The 26523-nt window shown below is 43.8% G+C and overlaps 3 protein-coding genes across 8 annotated transcripts in view; 2 read left to right on the top strand and 1 right to left on the bottom strand.

The window, feature by feature from the left end:
* The window catches only part of LOC118214684 (sn1-specific diacylglycerol lipase alpha-like), a 53778-nt gene extending 51725 nt beyond the window's left edge, over nucleotides 1-2053 (bottom strand). The window contains exon 1 of one of the 3 annotated variants that reach the window (XM_035394817.1): nucleotides 1153-2053. The gene's annotated coding sequence lies outside the window, so the exon portion shown is untranslated. The remainder of the gene's footprint in view (nucleotides 1-1152) is intronic. The other 2 variants (XM_035394816.1, XM_035394815.1) reach the window with 2 other exon arrangements.
* Nucleotides 2054-13180: 11127 nt separating this feature from the next.
* On the top strand, nucleotides 13181-17424 carry LOC118214940 (fibrous sheath CABYR-binding protein-like). Of its 4 annotated transcripts, none has more exons than XM_035395243.1 (3): nucleotides 13181-13442; nucleotides 14140-14176; nucleotides 14775-17424. In XM_035395243.1, the coding sequence occupies exon 3, from the start codon at nucleotides 14781-14783 to the stop codon at nucleotides 15171-15173; it is 393 nt and encodes a 130-aa protein (XP_035251134.1). In that variant the 5' UTR covers nucleotides 13181-13442; nucleotides 14140-14176; nucleotides 14775-14780; the 3' UTR covers nucleotides 15174-17424. The 4 variants fall into 4 exon arrangements, with proteins under 4 accessions (XP_035251134.1, XP_035251132.1, XP_035251133.1 ...); XM_035395241.1 differs by having other exon boundaries at nucleotides 13182-13447; XM_035395242.1 differs by lacking the exon at nucleotides 14140-14176 and having other exon boundaries at nucleotides 13185-13442.
* Nucleotides 17425-18385: 961 nt separating this feature from the next.
* On the top strand, nucleotides 18386-25511 carry LOC118214855 (transmembrane protein 80-like). Its single transcript, XM_035395126.1, has 6 exons — nucleotides 18386-18767; nucleotides 19794-19810; nucleotides 21002-21095; nucleotides 21624-21716; nucleotides 23767-23968; nucleotides 25134-25511. Exons 1-6 carry the CDS (start codon nucleotides 18749-18751, stop codon nucleotides 25144-25146), a joined length of 438 nt encoding a protein of 145 aa, XP_035251017.1. The 5' UTR covers nucleotides 18386-18748; the 3' UTR covers nucleotides 25147-25511.
* The last annotated feature ends 1012 nt before the right edge of the window (nucleotides 25512-26523 follow it).

Here is a 26523-nt window from a genome sequence, read left to right as displayed (position 1 = left end):
TGCCAGATGCAATAGGGTTATATTTGTGAGAAACTGGTCAGAGGAACAGGATTAACAACTCCACTAGTGTTAATTACCGAAGAGCCACAGTATATCTAATGGTGACAGTGAGACTGGACCACGGACTAACATCACATCCGAATGGCATCTGAGTAATTAACCAGATCATTTTCCTGATCTGACATTTTATATATGTTCACTGAAAATCTAACGATTGAGACCTGAACATAGTTCTTGTGTCCCTCCCGACAGGAAACGTTTTACCGTTGTCTCATCTATGAATGGGCATTGCTGTGCACAGGTAATTAGCTGACTAAGCCAGGGTAATTGGTGGAAACAAAACCCTGGATACGCACCCACGCTCCAGGAATGGGGTTCTCCATTAATTCTCTAATCAACCTGCCTGGTGCCTACATGTACCTGCCACAGCCTGCTAGGTTAGGTTATGATATGTGTAACGAGTTCGACAAGCAAACAGACTACAGCAGAGGAAAGCGCGCCCCCCCCCCCCCCCCCCCAAAAAAAGATGCTTGGTTGCATTAGTGAAATTGAACAGCCAGAGACAAGCAGACATCAGGTGACCTGAAAGCACAGGTGTATTTTCAATATTAGAGCCCGCCAGGGTAGGAGTGAAAGTTATACTTGCCAGGTGATCAATTATTGACGAAGCTCTTGTCTAATGGAGACAGTTTCCGCTAAAATATACTCTCTAGAGGGCCCTGTCAATGGGCTTGAGAACGCACGTGCACGGGGCGCTAAAAACTCATTAGCGTCATAATGGCGATGCAAGCAAAATAATAAAACAAATGGATTCACGAAGCATCTTAATCAATGCCTTTAATCCGAAAGGTCGTGAATAGCTGATGTTAAAAAAACAAACATGCCTGAAAAAAAATGCACAAGGCCCGCAGACTGAGTCGAGCAGCATTCTGAACCATTTCGTCTCTCTCGTGGACACGCACACACGCGATGCATAGGCTATTCACAGTCTGTCTTTATATCGTAATAATAATGAACACATTTCGCCACTTAATGGAATCCACGCCGTTTAGCAGCAGCAGCAGCAGCATCATCGCAACACCCCCTCCCTCCCCGAAAAAAACAACAACATCGATATAGCTACCGTTGTGTGCCCCAACCCTCCGAACTCACCTGTGTTGTATCGGTACCTTCTCGTATTCCGCTTCTGCGGTTCCCTTCGACCTCCCATCCTCCGCTTTTCAGCCCCTTTCCCACTCCAGAGCCGGCCCGAACAGGGGCTCTACCTCCGGGGTGGTACCGGGGGAATGACACCGCTGGATCGGCCGCCTGTGGCGGGGCTTCCGAGCCTAAACTGACCACACAGGTGCTTCCGTCTATGGTGCCACAGTATTCCGATACGAGCTAGCTTCCGAACCAGCGCACATAAATCAGGCAATGCCTAAGAAGGTCGTGGCTATACACATTCTAACATATATAAATCAACACAGTGGCTGTGTTTATAACTCAATATCATCACCTAACGTTACCGCCGATAACGTCACATTCGTTTCTCATTCGTATCTAGCACGTTATCCTTTTACGCCTCACCTGTCCTCTCAGGACTGGACGAGTTGCAGTTTGTTCGTTTCAGCCATTCTCCGCGCTCTACAGTATAAATATATAACGCTGATCCATAACTCAGTGAATGGCTCGCTATTTATTCTGCAGCGTAGACAAAACAGACGACTCAAATCCAAATCCGGGCTCTGGTTTGATTGTCCGGAACGACTGATTGCTGCTTCCCTCCGTCTATCGGTTTTCGTTTTTTTCCTGCTTCTCTCCTATAAACGTGACGTAGTTGTTCCCGTTCCCAACACGACAGGCTTTGGATCTGCTCTTACCGCGAATGATTGTTCTGGTTCTACGCAATTTACGTAATATACGTCATGATGTCGTCTCCCCTAAAATCATTTTAATTTCCACTGGGAAAACGGGAGGGACCGGACCAAGGAAAGGTTGGTTTGAATGAATACGTCGCGTGCAAAGATTTTCTATGCTGACCAGATACTCGCGTACTGTCTCCCCCGCTAGAAAGACTGACACAAAAATCCATCACTTCAGGATCCAGAGCAGACACTTCTTCGGTAGTAGCCTAAACAGTATATATCTGTTGAAACTTGCTCGGATCTGATCTTTGTCAGGATCTGCCCCGATGGATCAAACACACAGGATGTGGGAGGGGAATCTCTGCAGGTTGGTGCACGAATCAACGCTGCGTCTTTTACTGTGCGTAATGTCCCCGTGGAGATAGTATTCCAGTCTAACCCACATTCCCCTCGAGTTAGAGTGGTTCTCAACCCAGGTCCTGGCGCAGGCTTCCCCGTGTGCATTCCAACAGTCATCGCAATTCCTGAAATATAAACAGCCGTTAATGATTCTTAATTAGACACTTTTAGTGCCTAACGAGGGATAATTTACCCTCATGTCAGAAATGGATATTCGTATTATAAAGAATGAATATTCCATATTTATTTAAGGACTTTTAATTAGTCAGATCAGTGCTTAGAGAACAGATTCTTTAATTTTCTGTACTGTGGCAAATGAGTCCCATTGAAAGAGGTTACATTTTGTATTGATTTTCTGATAGACTTTTGGCTGGAATTGGCGTTCTAAATGCTGAAAGTGTAGAAATCCGGTTATGGAGCAAGTTTGTTTTCCACGTGTTTTTAATCAAGTTTGGTTGAGGAAAGAAACAAAACATCACACAGAAGGGTACCCCAAGACAAGGTCTCAGAACCTCTGCTTTAACACATGCACACGAACACACATTTTAATTCTTTATTTAGGTCCACATTTATAAAATACATCATAAGGGCCCACACACACACACACACAGACACACACACACCCATGCACGCATCTAAACACACACACACATGCACACGCATACACATGCACACATACACACACATGCACACACAGACACACACATATATACACACGACACACAAACACACACACACACACCCCAGTTGGTGTGATACTTTTGCCACATTCCTGCTCTAAACTGGCAGGTCACTGCTCAAACCCCACCCCAATACTAATCTGACCTATCCGGGGGAAAAGAACCAAGTAGTGCAAACCAACAGCGAAAAAATGGGGGATATTCAAGCAAGCCAAAATGCTACATATTTTAGCCTATAATAGAAATGAACTGGCCTGAACATCTGGTTGCAGAATGTTGCAGATTGGGCTACTGAGAAGGCAGCTATGAGCAGTGCGATGCATCCTTAATGCTACGACTAATAGCACACTTCATCTCTACCACCGACCTAACATAGCCAGCATTCCAAACTCCCCAACACGCCCATGAAAGTTTTCCTTATTTATTTATTTATTTTTTTATTTATTTGACAGGGACAATACACATTGATCAACATCACTATTATATGATGTAAATGTGCCAGAATTAGCTAGATTACTAATTTCCATCTGTTGTCCCTGGGCAGGCTGATGTTAACACATTAATAACAAGCGTTAGGATTAGCATAAAGAAGGATCCTTACCCTGATTACCTCACAGTGACTAACCAGGAATACAAAGAGCTGGAGGACTCAAAGCTCAGAAATTCTGCACCTTTAATAAAACACTGACATTAAACATATATATATATATATATATATATATATATATATTTCTTGATTTCTGAAATTCAAAAGCAATGCTAACCGTTCAGAGTGAACTTCCTGTTCAGTAGGTGGAACCTTCAAAATGTAGCAGAATTTTTGACTCATTGAATAAGCAAGCATTCATCTGAAACATAGCTTCTCAAACATCGAGCCACGGGTCTCCTCGTGTGTGTTGGTTTCTGTTTCCTGCTAATGTAAATGGTAAATGGACTGCATTTATATAGCGCTTTTATCCAAAGTGCTTTACAATTGATGCCTCTCATTCGCCAGAGCAGTTAGGGGTTAGAGGTTAGGTGTCTTGCTCAAGGACACTTTGACATGCCCAGGGCGGGGTTTGAACCGGCAACCCTCCGACTGTTAGACAATCGGTCTTACCTCCTGAGCTATGTCTTGTGTTTATGTTCTTCCATAATCTTTAATCCTGAAACGTATTTTAACACGATGCAGCTTTGGCTCATTATCGTTCATTTTTATCAATCTGTAAAGTAAAATTGGTGAATTTATAGACAGGAAGGGCGGAATGAGTTCACCGCCATTTGGATTTAGCAAAACTTCATTAAAAAATAGAACAGTGGCGGACTACAGCCTGTTTCTAGGGCGAAAGCAATCGGTTCTCATACAGGAAGAAAAATGATGTCATCATTTGAGGCGGTGTACTTGCTTGCCAAGCGGCTTCATTAATAATCGCGTCCTGTGCATCTACACCATAAACGCAGGCGAGGCACACTGGGTTGACCAGAGGCGATTGGTGAGCTGAAAAGGGTTGGGGTGGCGGAAAACCTCCCTTTAAATCGATCGCTGGTATCAATCTGTTTTCATTCATTTTACTTCATTAACAAGCATGCCAATGAACTGAAAAATCAAGTGGCTGCATTAGTCAGATCTCAAGTGAACACACAGCTTCTTCCTTCTCATGTTAGGGATGCCCCACCCCCCCTCCCTCCCCGCCCGTGTGAGTAATCGGACCCCCGGTTGGAGTCAGCTCTATAGAAGGCCGCTGGTGGTGAGGCTGTTCACCCGCTATTTTACGCACTTTTAAACTGCTTCTCATCTCAGTGGACCGGGATTTATAAAACAGGCTAGTGGCTACCGCATGCTTGCTGGCTAGGTGGTCTTGCTGCTCTGTTCTAATGTATTTAAAGTCTGGATTTGGTGGTTAGCGTAATGGATGAGTTCAGGGCTCCTGTTTTCCTGTGTTCTAGAATATGTACTCACAGCCTGCATCTGTACCCTTTGCAGAAGCTAGGAAATATGTCATCTTTCTGTGTGGCCAGACAGAGCCAGCTCCTTCTGGTCTAATTGATCCAAGCCATTCCAATGGATTTCCAATTGATTTTATGTTACTCGTGGGGATTTCTGTGAATCTACACAAAACTGTCGGTTTGCATATCAAAAGCTAGTCTCTTGCATTAAATTTAGCGTTGCAAGCTCTGCCTGCGAAGCACAGACTAGCGGGGAAGCCTCACGAGGTGAGAGCCCTGTTCGCTCTGCACATTAATATTCAAACCATTTCAAATTCGACAAGGATAAACACGGTCAAATTGATCGGCTCTGCTTTGCTCCGTCTATCGGTTTTCGTTTTTTTCCTGCTTCTCTCCTATAAACGTGACGTAGTTGTTCCCGTTCCCAACACGACAGGCTTTGGATCTGCTCTTACCGCGAATGATTGTTCTGGTTCTACGCAATTTACGTAATATACGTCATGATGTCGTCTCCCCTAAAATCATTTTAATTTCCACTGGGAAAACGGGAGGGACCGGACCAAGGAAAGGTTGGTTTGAATGAATACGTCGCGTGCAAAGATTTTCTATGCTGACCAGATACTCGCGTACTGTCTCCCGCGCTAGAAAGACTGACACAAAAATCCATCACTTCGGGATCCAGAGCAGACACTTCTTCGGTAGTAGCCTAAACAGTATATATCTGTTGAAACTTGCTCGGATCTGATCTTTGTCAGGATCTGCCCCGATGGGTCAAACACACAGGATGTGGGAGGGGAATCTCTGCAGGTTGGTGCACGAATCAACGCTGCGTCTTTTACTGTGCGTAATGTCCCCGTGGAGATAGTATTCCAGTCTAACCCACATTCCCCTCGAGTTAGAGTGGTTCTCAACCCAGGTCCTGGCGCAGGCTTCCCCGTGTGCATTCCAACAGTCATCGCAATTCCTGAAATATAAACAGCCGTTAATGATTCTTAATTAGACACTTTTAGTGCCTAATGAGGGATAATTTACCCTCATGTCAGAAATGGATATTCGTATTATAAAGAATGAATATTCCATATTTATTTAAGGACTTTTAATTAGTCAGATCAGTGCTTAGAGAACAGATTCTTTAATTTTCTGTACTGTGGCAAATGAGTCCCATTGAAAGAGGTTACATTTTGTATTGATTTTCTGATAGACTTTTGGCTGGAATTGGCGAAGTTCTAAATGCTGAAAGTGTAGAAATCCGGTTATGGAGCAAGTTTGTTTTCCCCGTGTTTTTAATCAAGTTTGGTTGAGGAAAGAAACAAAACATCACACAGAAGGGTACCCCAAGACAACGTCTCAGAACCTCTGCTTTAACACATGCACACGAACACAATTTTAATTCTTTATTTAGGTCCACATTTATAAAATACATCATAAGGGCCCAATCATAAGGGCCCACACACACACACACACATAGACACACACACACCCATGCACGCATGTAAACACACACACACATGCACATACACACATGCACACGCATACACATGCACACATACACACACATGCACACACAGACACACACATATATACACACGACACACAAACACACACACACACACACACCCCAGTTGGTGTGATACTTTTGCCACATTCCTGCTCTAAACTGGCAGGTCACTGCTCAAACCCACCCCAATACTAATCTGACCTATCCGGGGGAAAAGAACCAAGTAGTGCAAACCAACAGCGAAAAAATGGGGGATATTCAAGCAAGCCAAAATGCTACATATTTTAGCCTATAATAGAAATGAACTGGCCTGAACATCTGGTTGCAGAATGTTGCAGATTGGGCTACTGAGAAGGCAGCTATGAGCAGTGCGATGCATCCTTAATGCTACGACTAATAGCACACTTCATCTCTACCACCGACCTAACATAGCCAGCATTCCAAACTCCCCAACACGCCCATGAAAGTTTTCCTTATTTATTTTTTTATTTTTTTATTTATTTGACAGGGACAATACACATTGATCAACATCACTATTATGTGATGTAAATGTGCCAGAATTAGCTAGATTACTAATTTCCATCTGTTGTCCCTGGGCAGGCTGATGTTAACACATTAATAACAAGCGTTAGGAGTAGCATAAAGAAGGATCCTTACCCTGATTACCTCACAGTGACTAACCAGCAATACAAAGAGCTGGAGGACTCAAAGCTCAGAAATTCTGCACCTTTAATAAAACACTGACATTAAACATATATATATATATATATATATATATATATATATTTCTTGATTTCTGAAATTCAAAAGCAATGCTAACCGTTCAGAGTGAACTTCCTGTTCAGTAGGTGGAACCTTCAAAATGTAGCAGAATTTTTGACTCATTGAATAAGCAAGCATTCATCTGAAACATAGCTTCTCAAACATCGAGCCACGGGTCTCCTCGTGTGTGTTGGTTTCTGTTTCCTGCTAATGTAAATGGTAAATGGACTGCATTTATATAGCGCTTTTATCCAAAGTGCTTTACAATTGATGCCTCTCATTCACCAGAGCAGTTAGGGGTTAGGTGTCTTGCTCAAGGACACTTTGACATGCCCAGGGCGGGGTTTGAACCGGCAACCCTCCGACTGTTAGACAATCGGTCTTACCTCCTGAGCTATGTCTTGTGTTTATGTTCTTCCATAATCTTTAATCCTGAAACGTATTTTAACACGATGCAGCTTTGGCTCATTATCGTTCATTTTTATCAATCTGTAAAGTAAAATTGGTGAATTTATAGACAAGAAGGGCGGAATGAGTTCACCGCCATTTGGATTTAGCAAAACTTCATTAAAAAATAGAACAGTGGCGGACTACAGCCTGTTTCTAGGGCGAAAGCAATCGGTTCTCATACAGGAAGAAAAATGATGTCATCATTTGAGGCGGTGTACTTGCTTGCCAAGCGGCTTCATTAATAATCGCGTCCTGTGCATCTTTACCATAAACGCAGGCGAGGCACACTGGGTTGACCAGAGGCGATTGGTGAGCTGAAAAGGGTTGGGGTGGCGGAAAACCTCCCTTTAAATCGATCGCTGGTATCAATCTGTTTTCATTCATTTTACTTCATTAACAAGCATGCCAATGAACTGAAAAATCAAGTGGCTGCATTAGTCAGATCTCAAGTGAACACACAGCTTCTTCCTTCTCATGTTAGGGATGCCCCACCCCCCCTCCCTCCCCGCCCGTGTGAGTAATCGGACCCCCGGTTGGAGTCAGCTCTACAGAAGGCCGCTGGTGGTGAGGCTGTTCACCCGCTATTTTACGCACTTTTAAACTGCTTCTCATCTCAGTGGACCAGGATTTATAAAACGGGCTAGTGGCTTGCTGGCTAGGTGGTCTTGCTGCTCTGTTCTAATGTATTTAAAGTCTGGATTTGGTGGTTAGCGCAATGGATGAGTTCAGGGCTCCTGTTTTCCTGTGTTCTAGAATATGTACTCACAGCCTGCATCTGTACCCTTTGCAGAAGCTAGGAAATATGTCATCTTTCTGCGTGGCCAGACAGAGCCAGCTCCTTCTGACCTAATTGATCCAAGCCATTCCAATGTATTTCCAATTGATTTTATGTTACTCGTGGGGATTTCTGTGAATCTACATAAAACTGTCGGTTTGCATATCAAAAGCTAGTCTCTTGCATTAAATTTAGCGTTGCAAGCTCTGCCTGCGAAGCACAGACTAGCGGGGAAGCCTCACGAGGTGAGAGCCCTGTTCGCTCTGCACATTAATATTCAAACCATTTCAAATTCGACAAGGATAAACACGGTCAAATTGATCGGCTCTGCTTTGCTCCGCTCAAGCAGAGCTCAGAAAATTCTCTTAATAAAAGAAACAAGAAATGCTTTGGCAGCCATTTCAATGCACACCCTTTCATCTGAACCCGTGAAAAATAAAAACAAGAAATCATCGAAGGTGCATTTAGCTTTTTGTGAAACGGGTGTTAAATTTCAAGGAATCCAGTTTTAGTTCTCTTCAAGGAAACCTGACAGGCTTTAAATAGCCTCAGTGCATAAGAGTTGGGGCTGTTGATCAGTTGGGACTGTGGTCAATTGAGACTGTGCTAGTTGGGACTGTGGTCAGTTGGGACTGTGTTTGTATGGGTCTGTGGTCAGGTGGGACTGTGTTAGTTGGGACTGTGTTTGTATGAGTCTGTGGTCAGGTGGGACTGTGTTAGTTGGGACTGTGTTTGTATGAGTCTGTGGTCAGGTGGGACTGTGTTTGTATGAGTCTGTGGTCAGGTGGGACTGTGTTAGTTGGGACTGTGGTCAGTTGGGACTGTGCTAGTTGGGACTGTGGTCAGTTGGGACTGTGCTAGTTGGGTCTGTGGTCAGTTGGGACTGTGTTTGTATGGGTCTGTGGTCAGGTGGGACTGTGTTAGTTGGGACTGTGTTTGTATGAGTCTGTGGTCAGGTGGGACTGTGTTAGTTGGGACTGTGTTTGTATGAGTCTGTGGTCAGGTGGGACTGTGTTAGTTGGGACTGTGTTTGTATGAGTCTGTGGTCAGTTGGGACTGTGTTTGTATGAGTCTGTGGTCAGGTGGGACTGTGTTAGTTGGGACTGTGTTTGTATGAGTCTGTGGTCAGTTGGGACTGTGCTAGTTGGGACTGTGGTCAGTTGGGACTGTGTTAGTTGGGACTGTGTTTGTATGGGTCTGTGGTCAGCTGGGACTGTGCTATTTGGGACCGTGGTCAGTTGGGACTGTGCTAGTTGGGTCTGTGGTCAGTTGGGACTGTGCTATTTGGGACCGTGGTCAGTTGGGACTGTGTTTGTATGGGTCTGTGGTCAGCCTGGACTGTGTTAGTTGGGACTGTGTTTGTATGGGTCTGTGGTCAGGTGGGTCTGTGGTCAGTTGGGACTGTGTTTGTATGGGTCTGTGGTCAGGTGGGACTGTGCTAGTTGGGTCTGTGGTCAGTTGGGACTGTGTTTGTATGAGTCTGTGGTCAGGTGGGTCTGTGGTCAGTTGGGACTGTGTTTGTATGGGTCTGTGGTCAGGTGGGACTGTGCTAGTTGGGTCTGTGGTCAGTTGGGACTGTGTTTGTATGGGTCTGTGGTCAGCTGGGACTGTGTTAGTTGGGACTGTGTTTGTATGGGTCTGTGGTCAGCCTGGACTGGGAGAGCAATTAAACAGTGCATGATTGGCCAGAGTATCATCTGGAGGAAATTAAGGTTTTAGTTGGTGAGATCACATGCGGGTCTTGTTGTGCACTACTTCCCCCTATGGTCTGATTTGAGCAGCTGTGTGTATTTCTCTGCACATTTCATCCAATTAGGCATTGCTATACACATTTAGACATTTTATCCAGAGCGACGTACACCACTGGCTTTTTACACACAGCTGGATATTTACTGAAGCAATTTCATTTAAAATAAAACATTTCTACTATCTTCCCAACGGGACTTCTCATGTCGTACTATAGACCTGCTATGCGGTACAGTACCCGAGCCATTGTACTATACTATATTCAGCCAACTCATACTGATTAAGACTAATGAATCTGTGCGGTATCTACCCAGTATTGATACAGGAGTCTAATAATAATGATACATATTTGAACTGCAGTTTATAGCATGGATTGGATTTGCATACAGATGTAATTGGCTTAGCGCGCATAAATTACTGACAGATGCATACTAATGCGAGTTTGACGCAATCGCTTTGAACCCCGTGCTTTGTATCTGGCTCCGTAGCTCTCCCTTGGGGTTTTTCCAGCGAGCTTAACCATCGCACCGTTTTATTTGTTCTGCGATGAATCACGGCGAACGGCCCTCTGATCCCCATGCACTTCCGGTCAAGCTAGCGAGCGTCTCTAGCTAGCGAGCGTCTCTAATGAGCTGAGCGAAATGGAGGAGCATAGTCACAGCCTGGCCCCGAGAAACGACACAAAGAGAAGCTCAGCAGAGTCAAAATTTCATACAAGCTTCATAAAGGTGTGCTGTTCATTGCTTCAGGAATGATTGATGTATCTCAGGGCTGCCCAGTCCTGTTCCTGGAGATCTACTGTCCTGCAGGTTTTCACTCCAACCCTTACAAAGCATAGCCCACTCAACTGCTAGAGATCTAGTTGAGCTGCTAATTAGTAGAAACAGGTGTGCCAAATTAATCAAATAAAATAAAAATTAATTTATATTGCACATTTCAGAAACAATTGTCACAATGCGCTTCACAGATAACTCTGGCCTAAACCCCCACAGGAGAAAGCCTAAGGCAACAGTGGTAAGGAAAAACTCCCTGGTAACAGATGGTAAGAAACCTCAGAAGGAACCAGACTCACAAGGGGAACCCATCCTCCTCTGGTTGGCTCAAGGTTTAAATGACCAAAATGGCCAGTCAGTCAACGTTCACGTTGATCAAATTAGTGGCGGCTCGGTGACAATCCTGAGGTGGCGGCTCAGATGATGGGCGTGGCCAGGTGGCGATGGTGGGGAGTGGCAGGTGGCAATGGAAGTGGGCAGGGTGAAGGCGGCATGAAAGAGGAGGTCGGACCGAAGTGGTGGGGGAGTCTAGATGACAACATTCTAGGGATTCGCGGCAAAAGCCCAGCTGGTAGCATGAGCTAGAAAATGCAAATGGCCATTATGGAATGTGCAGTAGAAAAACAGGCGGTAAAGTAACAGGGGTATGAATTGGAGATTACAAAGTGATCCCGCCAGGAATAGTCTGTGGCTGCATAGGTACTAGGACAGGGATTGAGAACCCAAGTAGTCATGAGGGGGAGACAACCATACCCACCTATCAAGAGCCAGCCCATGTAAAGTTGGGTCACAGCTGATTGACAGGTGACAGTAAGGAAAGGATACCACCCCACAATACTCTATGGCTACAGGCTTCTCCCACCTTGTCTCCAGACTGATCATAAGCCTTATATTATAAGCCTGAGCATAAAGGTGCATTTTAAATCTAGATTTAAATATTGAGACAGGGTCTGACTTCCTTATAAATTTTGGAAGGGAGTTCCACAATAGTGGGACACAGCAGGAAAAAGCTCTAGCAACCTTCAGGTTTTTAGATATTCATGGGACTACCAAGTAGCCTGCTTCTTGAGAACAAAGTTACCTTGTGGGCTTATAAGGTAAAAGCAGGTTAGTTACGTACACTGGTGCACATCCATACAGAACTTTAAAAGTCAGGAACAAAACCTTAAAATCTATTCTATACTTTATCAGTAACCAGTGAAGCGATGCTACCTTCGGGGTAATATGCTCATACTTCTTAGTTCTCGTCAAGATACGAGCGACTACTTTCTGCACAAACTGGGGATTCTTTAACAAAGTCTTAGAGCAGCCAAATTAGGGTTGAACTGAAAACCTACAGGACAGTAGATCTCCAGGAATAGGATTGGGCAGCCCTAATGTATTTGATATCGGGCTAGGAGTCTGGAGACAGGGTCACACCGGCCTGTAAGATCAGGTTGTGGACCCCCCCCCCCCCCCCCCCCCCACCCCACCCCTTGAACATGAATGATAGACAGAGCAAAGAGAAGTTAAAAACACAGAATAAAATGTAGTATGGAGGTGGAAATGGTGGAGAGGGATCACTGGAAATAACTGACAAAGGAAGTGGATGTACCTGGTGAATTATACCCATCGGGAATGCCTGATTAGCAAGTAAGGGTAATACCGTTAGAAGCTGTCCGAAAATTCTTCCCCTGAATCTTTATTTATTTATCTTTTAATTCCTATAAATCCAATCTTTTATTCGCACTTTCCCCACAGTTCTTTAGATTCCCATAACATTGCCATCTGAACAAGTCATAGAAAGAAGGGAATTTTGTTTACATGATTGTATGTAATATAAAAAAGTAATAAATATTAATAATAACTATAATAAAGATTGAATTACAAAAAAAAAAAAAAAACAAAGAAAAAAACAACAACTTTTAAAGTACCCTGATGAATAAAATAGTACACTTCATGTATACTTCAGCATACTATTTTTTCACATGGGGTCACCTTGGGACAGCACTGTGTCAGGTGATTAAACATTGGCATTACGCTCTCGCAAGACTGGAATGACTGGAATATTTTTGACACAACCTTTAGCAACTTTTGCAATGTGATCAGCTGTCATGGTGAGCTATTTATGAAAGGAATATTTCAATATTTCTGTATCTCGGTGTAGCAGCAAGATCCCCCATAACTGATATCATAAAACGTTATTGCACATTACTGCAGGCAGTAAAATGAGCAATATATAGGACACTACATAGGGTCATAAAGCATACTAAAGTGATCTTGGCTCGTTTAAACAGACGCCAGTGCACACGCTGCTCTTCACTGCCTTTCCACAGCCGAGAGCTGCAGAAGACCGGCATCATTTAAAGCGCCCCCCTTTTTCGGCAGCAGAGTGGTACGTTCCAGCCCCGCCGGTCCTCCTCCTCCTCCCGCTTCCTATCTCTCTTCCCGGCGCTCTCCGTCCGTCCTGTGACCCTGTCTGCGTTCTCCGGCCCTCGTTACTCGCCTTTTCGTTTTCTCTCTTGCTCTCTCCCTTCCCGCTCCTCCTCCGCTGATTCAGCCGTGCTGAGAGTCACACCCCGAGGACAAACAGACTGAGGGCCAGAGGTAAGGTAAGCCGGACCTCTTCCTCGCAGCAAAACCAGGGATGAACTGCAACGCGCTGAGTGCATTTCGTGACGGGAGAAAGCATGCGATGATGCGACAATCGAGCAGAGTGATATAATGAACTATGAGCATGCCTGTGCCTATCTGAGAGGCTTTTGCAATGCGGCCCACCCCACGAGCAAATTGTTCAGTGATCATCTGTCAGCAGTATGCTATTCAGGGTTTTTTTGGAGAGCTGGTTCAGGCTCATTTCACCCCCCCACCCCCCTCCGTCTGGGTCTTTCACCGCCCCCCCAAACCTTACCGCTGTGCACCTCACACCGAGAGTCTGTCTCTTTATATGTGTGTGCAGGCTTATGTGTGTGTGTGTGCGTGTGAGTGTGTAGTGCACATACGGTAGGATGCAAGGGAGAAGGACACAGCACAGGTCAGGGGAAAAAGTGAACGTAAATAGTCCATCGATCATCCCTCCATTTCGTCTGCCTTTCTATTCTGTTGTTCTGTAGCCGTCCCAGTGTGTTCCCCCTTTCACCCCCCCCTCCACCCCACCCCTTACCTCAGTTCTGCCTTTGCCCGTGTGGATGACTCATGCAGTTTGAACGTGTGGGAGGGCGCGCATGTGCGTGTGAGTGTGTGTGTGTGTGTGTGTGTGACGTGCAGTGTGCAGCCTCTGTAATTGAAGCACGCTGTTTTCTAGGACTGTTCCAGCTGACCTGGAACTGCAGTGTAGCCTGGTGAGTCACATAAAAAGTCATATAAAAATGTACAACATTAATCTGCAATCCTGGTGCTAATCTGGGGCTGCCTACTCTATGGGATGCAGGGCCTGTAATCATTAAACTTCACAGAGCAGCAGAGCTGATCTAGGATCAGTTTAGGCTTCTAGCTCATAATGGATGACGTTAGGGTTTAGCCATGGGAAACCTGATCTGAGATCAGCTCTCCAGCTCAGTGGTCTGCAGCCCTGGTCCTGGACTGCCACACTGGGTCTGTTGGATTCTATTTTAACTTGAACCAAATAACTACTCAAAAAAAGGAACAACAGCAGATCCTGCAGCAGGTCCCTCCAAGACCAGGGTTGGGGACCCCAGCAGTCCCTGTGGCCCTCCAAGACCAGGGTTGGGGACCCCAGCAGTCCCTGTGGCCCTCCAAGACCTGGGCTGGGGCCCCCAACAGTCCCTGCGGCTCTCCAGGACCAAGGTTGGGGACCCCAGCACACCCTGCGGCTCCCCAGGACCAGGGTTGGGGACCCCAGCAGACATTTTCGGCTCTCCAGGACCACAGTTTGGGGACTCCTGCTGGCCTATGACCCCTGCTCTCTGTCTCTCTCAGATCTTTATGGAGGCCAAAAGCAAGATTGGCCCCGGGGCCCCCAAGAAACAGACAGAGAGAACAGGGAAGAAGGAAGCAGCCACACCCCGCAAGGCCAACGCTGCCCCCGTGGCCCCGCCCAGGAAGAACAACCCCAGCCGCGCTACCCCGCCCCCGCAGGAAGCCCCGCCCCCGGAGGAAGCCCCACCCCCAGCTGCCCCTGCCGCAGAACAGCCTGTTGAGGACGGCGCACTGGAGCAGAACGAGACAGCCAACCACCAGCCACCAGCAGAGGGTGCCGAAGCCACAGAGCCCAAAAAGCACTGCCTGGACTGCCTGAAGCCACTCCTCATTGGAGGGGCTGTCGTGGCTGCTGCCGCCATATTGGTGGGGGCCTTTATGGTAGCACGAAGGAATTGAGAGGTGCATGAGCGTTTTCTTAATGGGGGGCAATAACTTGAAAATGCAGTCATATCCGCTAAAGTCGTTGGGTAATTGAATTTGGGCTGCTATAGTATGGTTTGGCCCGTAAATTACATAAATGCCCCATATAAAGCTTTTATATATAAATATATAAATGCTTCTACATTATGTTTAAATTTTATCCAGTCTGGTTTGCCAGAAATGGACACTCTTGGCCACCAAGGTCACTTATGATCCAACACATAGATGCAAACTCCAAAATGTCCATCAGTACTACATCAATTCTTCAAAGTAACCTAAAGTTTGTAGCGATAGTAGCAATAATAGTTTTGTGCACAGTCCAAATTTAGTTGTTCGTTTCATGTTTGAAGTTCAAGTTTAGTTTGCAAGAACTGAAGCAAAATGTTCTTATACTTTTTTGTGGTCATTTTATAAATGTTAGGCTTTATGTTATTAAATGCAACGCAACCAACAACATCACTGATTTCTAAACAAGTCAAAACCATTTTGTTTTACAGTGCCCCACTTAGCTCTTTCATGACTACTAATGAGGTTTGGATGTTTTGGTTGTTTCCTGGTATTTCATCATAAATTATGCGCTGGCTGTATGTACATGCAAACGATAGTATATGAGGAAAAGTATACAACAAAATTAGCATATTTTACAGTTTGCCTTGGTTACATTTAGTTTGTGGGCTTTGTGGCCCCACAAAATTTTCTGTGCTGAAGTAATGAAGATATTCAATTGAAACTACATTTTCCAGGGCCCCTTTTGTAGATGTTTGTGTTCCAGGATATGCAGTGTATGTACAGTATAGAGATTAACAAGACCAGGTTAAAACCTAGTATATGGCTGGACCTGTGGCTGACATCACAGACATGCGCGGTGTAACTTTATCACTCACTCAGTCAGTCAGTCAGTCAGTCACAGACATTTTCATTTGTAGGGCTGGCCCCGCTGTTGCGGTCCAGCCAAAAACTCTGAATATTTTTCATAGAGTGAGTCCATTTTACAGAGCTCTTATCATGCCATGAATCAATATTCGGGTTCCCCAAAACCAGGGGTGGGCAAGGAGGGCTGTGTCTGTTTCTGGATTTCATGACTAACTTCTGTTCATACTTATTTAAGCAGCCCAGTCATTCATGTAGAGCTGACATTTTAACTGAATGCATAGGCAAGCTCATGAACGACAGCTGAAGACTGTTCATATGTTCCCATATGAAATGATGTGCTGTGGATTCATCAGTGAGTTAATTAATTAACTAATTAACTAATTGATCCAGTGTAATTAGTGGAAGACACGCCAACCCTTACAGAAACTAGTTTCCTCTCTTAATGCTGTATAAATCTTCTCTTGGTATGACCATTCCAAAAAATGGGTCACATTTATAGGAACTTAATTAATGCAAAATTTTAGCTGCATAATAGTAAATTCAAAACCTATGTCATACCTGATCCTAGGAGATTTTCAAAGTCGAATCCAGGTACATCCATGACTCAGTTATACCATAAAAGCTTTTAAATGTATGAATTTGAATGTCACCAATGTCACTGAAACCTTGCGAATATTTCAAAATTAAATTAAAAAAATTGTGCGGTGGTGAGAGCACACTAATGGAGATTTAAAAATATATGTAAGTGTCAAAATATACAGCAATATTGCAAAGAATAACATTACTCACCTGTTCCAATATGCAGTTAAAAAAATGTATTGCAGAATGTATCAAAATAAATCCGATTTTACAGTCATTTTTCAAAGGTTCTGAAATCTATGCATATATTTACAGAATGAAAATGACAGTAAAGCAAAAAAAATGTATTTTCTGTTACATTTGGATGTTTTAATTTATTTTGGACTGTATATCCCTGCACATACTTCCTTTTCATCAGAAATATTATGTTACTGAAACCAGTTTTTTTGGCTCAAGCACTTTATGAAACTATTCATGTAAAAAAAAGTAAAATGGTAATACACGAGATATGCGTTTATTGGCGTGTTCAAGCAGGAAGACCCAGGCAAATCATTACAGATTTCCAAATTAATCTAGGTCAAATATTTAAATGAGAAAATATCTTTTCCAAATGCATGATGATGTCTTAAATGTCTACATACTGTAATTATTTGTATATAAACAAAGATAAGCTGTATATGTTTGTTTGAAGCTGTATAGGCACACACAGACATTGGCAATATGTAACTACCTGACTGAAAAAACGAATGCAATTAAACGGATTTGTTGTAATATTGCGGTGATTGTCAGCGTCATCGTATAACCCTGTTTAAAAGCCTAGGCCTCAGGCCTGGGTCAAATACGTATTTGTTTTGAATTCAAATGTTTTTCTACGCTTTACTGATCTTGCCTGGTGTATTGGAACTGATGAAATACTCTCAAAAAGTGCAAACCCCACCTTCTGGTCATATTGGCAGGCTCAATTACACCAGGCAAGATCAATAGAGCACAGAAAAGCATTTGAATCCAAAACAAATACGTATTTGACCCAGGTATGCTGGGCCTAGAAGTTTCTCTCCTCAACGATCCTTTAAATTCCTTGAGTTACCTTACGCTGTGTCTGTTCTCAGTGTACTTGACAAAGCAAGGATCTGTGATTTTACAGCAAGTTTGACATTTCGCTTCACCCAAGAGAAGTGGAAAACTTCTGAGCCATCTGACCTGAAAAAAAAAGCAAAATGGTTTTTGTTGTAGAACAGAAAGGCAGGAAACCTGTGTTCGAAACAGAGAACTCCCGATGATAATCAGTGAGGTCTTTCTTGACCTTTGACCTTTTGATAGTTAGTAGGAGGCTTACATAACATTGTTGGCGTTGTTCAAGCAGCATGCTTAGGAGTTTGGACCACATTCTCTGGTGGTGAGATCCCTTGGGCCTACCTGGTACTTGTGTAGTGCGGACCCTGCCACTCTAAAAGTAGCTTGCTCCTGATCGCAGCCCAAACAGCTATCATTAGTGACTCAGAGAGGACCCTCTACACACAATTAATAACACATAAGCCACTGGTTCCAACCCTGGTCCTCAAGATTGTATTGTATGTCGCTTTGGATAAAAGCGTCTGCCAAATAAATGTAATGTAATGTAATGAGGTCTGCACCCCAGTATGTTCTCATTTTAAATCTAATTTGGCGCACCTGCCTCTATTAAGTAACAGCTGAATAAGATCTGTAGCTTTTGAATTAGATGTGCTTGGTTCAGGTAGGAGTGAAAAACAGCAGGACGTTAGATCTCCAGGAACAGGGTTGGGGACCACATAAATAAATGATCTGAACAGATTGGCTTTTGGATACAGTTTGTGTTCATACAAATAGCCATAGCCATTATTTTTGTAAAAATATAGCTTGAGTTGGATTTTATTTTTTAATTTTGGAGGTTGTATCACACCCTATCAATACAATTAAGTCTTTGGTATGAGCTTGCATACTGTTCAACTAGTGTTCAACAGAGCTGAATTGTGTCGGACGCTGCGCGCAGCCCCGAATGCGTCTTCGTCACGCAACTGCGCAGTGCTTCTACAACTCAACCTGTGTGATTCAGATTTCCGGGCAGCATCTAGTTCAAGATGGCGGTAGTTAGGTCGGGTAAGTAGACGCGTTGCTATAGATACAGTTTTGGCTCTCTGAAGTGAAATACCACATTAAAGATCGCAACAGAATAAATTAGCTGGACTCAAAGCGCTGTCATACATAACAACGTTACCATGTGTTAGTGTTCGACTTAAATTACCAAGTGTTGGGCATCTAAGCAAAGTTATAGCCTAGGTAGCTAGCAACAAGCTAAATCTAGCTAACTGTACTAAACTAAGTTGGCTATAAACATCTGACGGAAACCAGAAAGCAGGTTGACGTTTGCTTAGTTTTAAAGTGTTACTTAGCTATGTATTCAGCAAATTATAATCAGGGCTAATAATTAGACTAGCGAACGTTATTCTACCTACGGGACTCAAAGATGTGCAATACATTAATTTCCACATTTTCTCCCTGATACGTTAATAATGCTTGCCCATAGACGTAGGCGAATAACTTGGTTAGCTCTAATAATAATAAACTCATTTATGGGAAATCATGATCTAACAAAAAATGATCCCTGTAATGAGTATTTTCAGAAAAGCATAACCCTATCTATATGTATACATAACTTATAAAGACGTTTGATGACGTGCACCGCTGTCATCATAAGGATTTATGCATAGCAGGTCTACGGTTGACAGATACATGAGGTAATTATGCTGTAACATTAGCTGTTGTAAGTAGTCTCGAGTAAAATGGAAAAATGGACATTGGGATGCTAGAAGGCTGGAATATTGGTTATTTTCCAGGGTAACCAGACACGCGCTCGTATATGTGGTGGATGCTGCTTCAGAGAGTATAGTTATTTAGGGAGAATTGGGTCTGGACGGAAAGCTGTTAGGCGGAACACGGTAGAAGGCGGACAACTACATTTTAGCTCATTAGTAAGATGTGTAGAAATAAGGGAACTAAATTTTACTTGTACGATGAATTTGCACTTTAGTTTGCGATATTTGATTAAAGTAGGAACGCGTATGTATGAACGTGTATGTATGTTTCTGACGTTTTTTTTCACTGCAATCTGCTTTTTTTTTTCAGGCCGAACGTCCACTGTGGTATCCTTTCTCTGTCGGTCACGCACGCATTTCTCGCTCTAAGCCTCGGATGTTGCAGATGTAGTATTCATTTCATAAGCTGACGTTTATGCTTATATTTAAACTGGAAGTGTGAAATTAAACTGATCTTATGCGTCATTCTATCCATGAAACGCCTGTCAGAGGAAAGGCATGACTCATCCTTACAATTTTTAAGGACACAATTCGATTTCGGACCACCTGACAAAAGGCATCATCTATGAAGCCATATTTTAGATTTTATCCCTGGATCTGTGGCCATTTTAGGCATTGGAAGCAAGGTGAACGGACTATTATCCAACTAAATACTTAACAACTTTTAGGCAAAGGATCAAATAAACCAAGCAGACACTCCAGCTCTCCAGGACTACAGCCTGAAACATCACTGCCCGTATTTGGTGTGGAGCTACCGTTTGTTTTCATGATTGGCATGCAGGAGGCGGGAATAAAATGTGAACTCCCACGTTTACACACATTGCGTCTCTGAACGTATGTGCTGCAGTGGAATGCTGTGCTTTGTTGAGTGAAAGTTGGGCTGCGTCCGCAACAGCTTGCCTACTATTGAGTATATGCGTGGAGTACACTGGAGAAAGTCGTTAATCCCGGATAATATACGTATTTCTGGGGTTTCGCAGAGTGTATTCAGGAGCACACTTCACAGGAAGTAAACCATACCATACCTTTTTATGAGGGTCCACAGAGAGGAAGGGGCAGGGCCACCTTTGGGTCTCATAAATGAGGGAGGAAGAGGCAGGGCCTTTTTACTACTAGGGCGGGGTCTTACGACACTTCCGCAGTGCATTACATTACAGGCATTTAGCAGACGCTCTTATCCAGAATGACTTACACAACTTTTTACATAACATTTACATTGCATACATTTATACAGCTGGATATATACTGAAGCAATGCAGGTTAATTACCTTGCTCAAGGGTACAACAGCAGTGTCTGATCTGGGAATCAAACCTGTGACCTTTAGGTTACAAGACCAGCCCCTTACCCATCGTACTACACTGCAGTACCGTTAGAAAATAGTATGGAGGATATTTTTGTGCACTAAAAAATCCACACTAAACAGTAGGCAGTATGTTTAACGGACAGCACATGTTTTGAGGACGCGGTAGTTAGGAGGCCGATTCGGACACGGCCCTGGCCTTAACCCCGGCTCCCAGCTGTCCTCCGTGCCCTTCCAGATAACGCTCTACCTGTCGGCCGTCTACTTCCTCTTCTACTTCCTGTCCACGCTCTGCATGATCGTCTACAAGAGTGAGTAAAGAGGGTTCTCATCGACTTGCACCAGGTGATGTTCTAGGGAAGGTGAACACAAGGGTGCGTGTATACTGAGAGTTCATTTGAAAATAGATAGAGAAATTTGGATTTTTTAAAAGCTTTTTCCCTTTTCAATATCTGTGTAATGTGCCCGTAACATTTACGCATGTAAATTTGATACAAAAACACTGCAGTGATTAAACCCGAAAAATAAAGTGCAAGTAGCCAATGAGATATAGGTTCTTGCCATTGTAATTTCTTATTACCTGAATTTTTCATATTAAGAGTATGTGGGCATGAGGGCGAATCACCCTTCTTGTGTAAAAACCCCTGGAAGGCCTATTGGCTGAAATGTCAGCTGACAAATAGTCAAATAAAATCATGGCTTTACCTTCAGAGCATAAGTACGTGAGTTTTCATGCTTTATTTTCTTGAAAACCCCCTACGCTATTTACGTTGGCTCTGCAGAGTTGCGTATGGATTGCTGATGTTTATGAGGCTTGTTGGTGTGATGTGTCTCTCCAGGCCAGGTGCTGAGCTATCCTGATGGAAACCTGACCCTGGATCTGTGTCTGCTATTCCTCATGGCTGCGCTGGAGCTTCTGAGACTGTACTGGGGTCAGTGATAGAGGAGACATGACTCTGGGGTCTGCTGTATGATTCAGGGCTGGAGCTTCTGAGACTGTACTGGGGTCAGTGATAGAGGAGATCCAGATCTGCTCAGTTTGTGTGCCTCGGCACATTTATTATTTTCAGTGAGAAAAAAGGAAGTAGAACTCTATGGTGATGGCATGGAGTGGCGTGAAGTATGTGTGCCCTCAGTTGTGTTATAATTTACGCTGATGTTGCTCTTTCTCTCACTTTCACTCTCATCTTTCTATCTTTTTCTTTGTATCTTGTTCTCCTGTTCCTTTTCTCTTTCTGGTTGTCTCATTCTCTCTCATTCTGTCACTCTATCTCTAAATGGCAATCAACCATTGTTGCAAAAGTAACACTATATACAATAAACAGCATATACTTGTAAAAAAAAGAAAAGCTATTTTTTTTCTGGAACTGATCAGATTAGGACGATGTTGATTTGTTCATTTTTTCTCTCTCTCAGCTCATGACAGGCTGTCACATGCTGTGCAGATGACTCTGGGAGTTCTGGTTCTTCTCCCAGACATACGCGTAATTTGCCATCATATGTTATGCTGTCATATGATGCAACGCTGGTTTTGACTTTACCTACGAAAGCTTGTCTTAGATAAACATAAACAGGACAGGAGAGAAGAGAGTGGGGTTCAGTCTCTATTTCCCCTGATGCACATCGTTTATAAAATCTCTCCTCTCTGTCTCTTCCTCTCTCTATCTCTCTCTGTCTCACCCACTCAGTTCAATTCAATTCAATTCAATTCAATGTGCTTTATTGGCAGGAAATACACGTAGTAGATATTGCCAAAGCAAACGCACAAAAACAAGTAGTGTACCAGTGCAAGTAATGCATGGACAATAATTAATGCAGTCACAATTACAATCAGAGATTCAAATAAAATTAATAAAATAGTGTCACTCACTGTCTCTCTGGCTGTGGTCACTGAGCCTGTACTTGCTAAGGACTCGTCTCTGCTAAATATCCCGGACTGTGACAAGATATTCAGCTGATTTGTATTCTCGTTTTAGGGCCAGGTGGCAATTAAGCTTGTTTTGTGTTTTGGTTTGGCTGTTCCAATGTTCCAGATAATTTTTTTTTTTTTTTTTAACAGTTTGGGTTATTCTGATTTGTTTTTGTGAAGCAGTGCTGGTCTAAGATATGTTATTGTTAGGTGTGAGACTATTAGTTATTCTTTGTACCAGCTGACTTAGTGGACTCTTTTCAGGATTCAGCTCTTGGGTTTGAAGTGCATGTACATGTATAGTTGTTTCGAGACTTGATTTGAGATGCATCGAGAATTTGAGTGCCCTTTTGGAAATCGTCCTAATTCAGCCCTGCATGCATTGTTAGGTGTTTGTCTTTGGATGTTTAGAATTGTTCTGCAGAATTCTGTATGCAGGGCTTCAGTTGGATGCTTCTCTTATCTAGTGTAGTCATGCTGACTGAGTGGACCCCATACTTCACTTCCTTATAAAGCAGTTGGCAGGATTACACTGTAAAATATTTTTGACCAAATTCTAATTGGAATATCAATCTGGTAGAATTTTTTTGTGATTGCACAGAAAGCTCTACAGGCCTTTTCTTTCAGTGAATTCACTGCCAGACGAAAGTTTCCTGAGGCACTGATTTTCAGTCCTAGGTAATAATAAAACATAGTGTGTTCTAGGGTGGGTTATCCTAGAATAATCATGTGTCTGCTTTCCTAAGATCTTGCCTTTTTTTGAAGATCATTATTTTAGATTTTTTAGGGTTTACTGTCAGGGCCCAGTTCTGGCAGTACTGCTGTAGCAGATCCAGATGCTGCTGTAGCCCCTGTTCAGGTGGCGACAGCAGCAACAGGTAATCAGCATAAAGGAAGAATTTAACTTCCATCTCATTTAGTGTTGGGCCAGGGGCTGTAGATTGTTCTAATAACACCGCTACCTCATATATTTAGATATAAAATAGAGTGTGGCTGCCTAACACTATGCTCTTGAGTGAAAAGATTTCTATCTGTCTCTCTCTCTCCCTCTCTCTCTCCCCACCTCTCTGCAGGTGTGAAGGGGAACCTGCAGGAGAGTGAGCGGGGTGTGGGGGCGAGTCTGGCTATGACGGGGGGAACGGTGCTGCTGTGCTTGTACTTCCTGCTCTGGCAGTCCTACGTGCTGCGAGCCGACGTCATCATCAACGCCGCGCTGCTGGCCGGCTACCTGCTGGCCTTCCTCCTGGGGTTCGTCACGCTGGCGCGATTCGCCAGGTCAGGACCGCACGACCGCGAAAGGGGCACCAGCAGAGAACCGCACAGACCCGCGATACAAACCGCACAGAACCGCAATCAAAACCGCACAGAACCACAGTCCAAACCGCACAGAACCACAGTCCAAACCGCAGAGAACCACAGTCCAAACCGCACAGAGCCACAGGCAAAATCGCGCAGAACCATAATCCAAACCACACAGAACCATAATCCAAACTACACAGAACTGCGGTCAAAAACTGCACACAGCCACAATTAAAACGGCATGCTTCCCTGAAAAAAATTCACTAGACCCCTTCAGGCTGATTTGGATCATACAGTCAGCAACCGAAGACATGGTCTTCAACGATTTTCATATGAGGTTCAGTGTATAGAGGTTAGAACATATGTTGACAGCTTCTGTTATCTCCGAGATTCGATGTGTCAGATCTTGAGGTTAGAGTTCAAAGGCGAGACTGATCCACTCACCCGGCGCATAACTCGTCGTTATGGAAATGGTCATCTGATTTATTAACGGTTGTTTTGATGTTGACTGTTTGGTATTTATTCAGTAGCAGTCTATTAGAGATTTAAAAAAAAGAAAACTAGCCATCCTAGTTTTGGTAAGTAAAAATTCTAGCGTTTAAAATGTTTTTAGAAATTTTATTTAAAATTTATGTGGCTTAGAAGTCCCATTGAGGTATAGAATCTCTTTACAAAGGAGACCTGGACAAGAAAACAGCACAATAAATACATACAAATGTCCTTCCATGCATGATCTATACATGCTGATCCTGGGCAGGGTCGCAGTGGGTGCTGGAGCCTATCCCAGCATGCATTGGGCGAGAGGCTGGAATACACCCTGGACAGGTCACCAGTCCATCGCAGGACACACACACCATTCACTCACAAACTCATACCTAGGGGCAATTTAGGCTCTCCCAGTTAGCCTACTTGTATGTCTTTGGGCTGTGGGAGGAAACTGGAGTACTTGGAAGAATCCCACACAGACATGGGGAGAACATGCAAACTCCACACAGAAACTCCGCACCACTATGCTGCCCGTACAATTTTCATGCAATAAAAACATAGAAAGAAGGAAGCATGCTTGCTTCAAATGCGTATTTGCGATGCAAGGTTATTGAGGACGGCAGTTGAGTGTGTGTTGTCTGCTTGTGTCTTGCAGTGCCTACGCGTGAAAGAGTTAATCCTCTCATGCCTCTGCTGCTGACTACGTGGGACGCCCCTGGCTGCTGCACCCCACCCTCCCACCCCCACCTTCACAGCAGCGGGTTCAATTCACCGTTGGGACGTCCCGTTCTGGATCAGAGGCATTTGGGTTAAAGTCATAGGGCAGGTTCACATTGAGCTGTTCCCTTTGCTGCGCTTTGCTCCCCCATGCCTCAAAACAGATAAAAACATTTTTACCTATTAATGTATGGTCCAATGAAACCCATCCCTGTTCCCTGATTGGTCTGTGGTGATTACATCATAGACATGCAGCTCACCACCGCTTCCCTGATGGTATGACAGGTTTCACGGTGGTACCCATACCCCTGTTCCATGCAAGTGGGGGACAAAAAAATCCCATAATCCCCCACGCACTGTTTCCAGCGTGGGTGCGGAGCGGCCAATGAGTGCCCATTGTGAGCACCGCCCACTGGAAACTGTCCCAACCAGCTGCTTATGTGAGCTCCAGTGGGGGTGTACCTGCAGAGCACAGTGCTGTAACCTTGCTGTCTGATTCTGGCCTCGCTGGCCTACTGTTCCAGCTTAAACGCACGCTGGCCATAGAATCGCAGCGAGTTAAAAGCACGATCAAAAGTTATTTTAGTCTACATCATCACATAATTTCCACATAGTTTTTCCACACAATTGTGTGAGTGTGGTGATGTGGAATTACTCCGGCTGTAGATTGTTTTTCCAAACACCAGGGGGCAGCAATGCCCCATAAATTGGGACTGTGTTGCTGCAACGGGTTATTGTGAATCCCATCAGCCTTCTCTGCAGGTTGATGTACTTTTATACTTTATTTTTTCACATTTTTTCTATTTATTGATTTTGAATAAATGGATCTTTGTACTTGTGAGACAGTTGTGTGGAGGATTATTTTCAAAAATGATATTGTGTAGTCATGGACTGTCATCCATCAACATGAGAAAAGCTAGAGAACACACAAATGAAATGAGACAAAAGGCAGTTTACCCTCATAAATACGGCAATGGCAGTAGAAAAATATTTTAATGTTTGAAACTGCCTATTTCCACCATGAGAGCAAATTAAGAAGTTTAAAGCAACTGGAACTGTGGTGGACCTGCCTGGAAGAGGATGCAAGTGTATTTTGCCCTGACACACAGAGAGGAGGTTGGTTCAAATGGAAAATGTTTCAACAAGTATTGCTGTTGGAGAATTGCGGAAATTTGACCAAGGCACTGGCCTCAGAACTGGAGGGCGCTGCACTGTGGCTGCCTACTGCTCCTAAGTAACCAGGATGGGTCAAATGTACTAAAAGTGTAAAGTGTCTTATCTGTCAAATAATCTGCAATAAGTATTTCTAAATAAACAACAACAAAAAA

Source organism: Anguilla anguilla, chromosome 16 (genome assembly GCF_013347855.1).
Source record: "Anguilla anguilla isolate fAngAng1 chromosome 16, fAngAng1.pri, whole genome shotgun sequence".
In the NCBI taxonomy this organism is placed as follows: domain Eukaryota; kingdom Metazoa; phylum Chordata; class Actinopteri; order Anguilliformes; family Anguillidae; genus Anguilla; species Anguilla anguilla.
This window is presented reverse-complemented; position numbering and strand designations above follow the sequence as displayed.

Bases quoted from the DNA above. Each gene is read 5' to 3' on its own strand.
- LOC118214855 (XM_035395126.1), top strand. The intron at 21,096-21,623 runs GTGAGTAAAGAG...GTGTCTCTCCAG, and splicing joins CTGCATGATCGTCTACAAGA to GCCAGGTGCTGAGCTATCCT. The intron at 21,717-23,766 runs GTCAGTGATAGA...ACCTCTCTGCAG, and splicing joins GCTTCTGAGACTGTACTGGG to GTGTGAAGGGGAACCTGCAG.
- LOC118214940 (XM_035395243.1), top strand. From the start codon at position 14,781: ATGGAGGCCAAAAGCAAGATTGGCCCCGGGGCCCCCAAGAAACAGACA.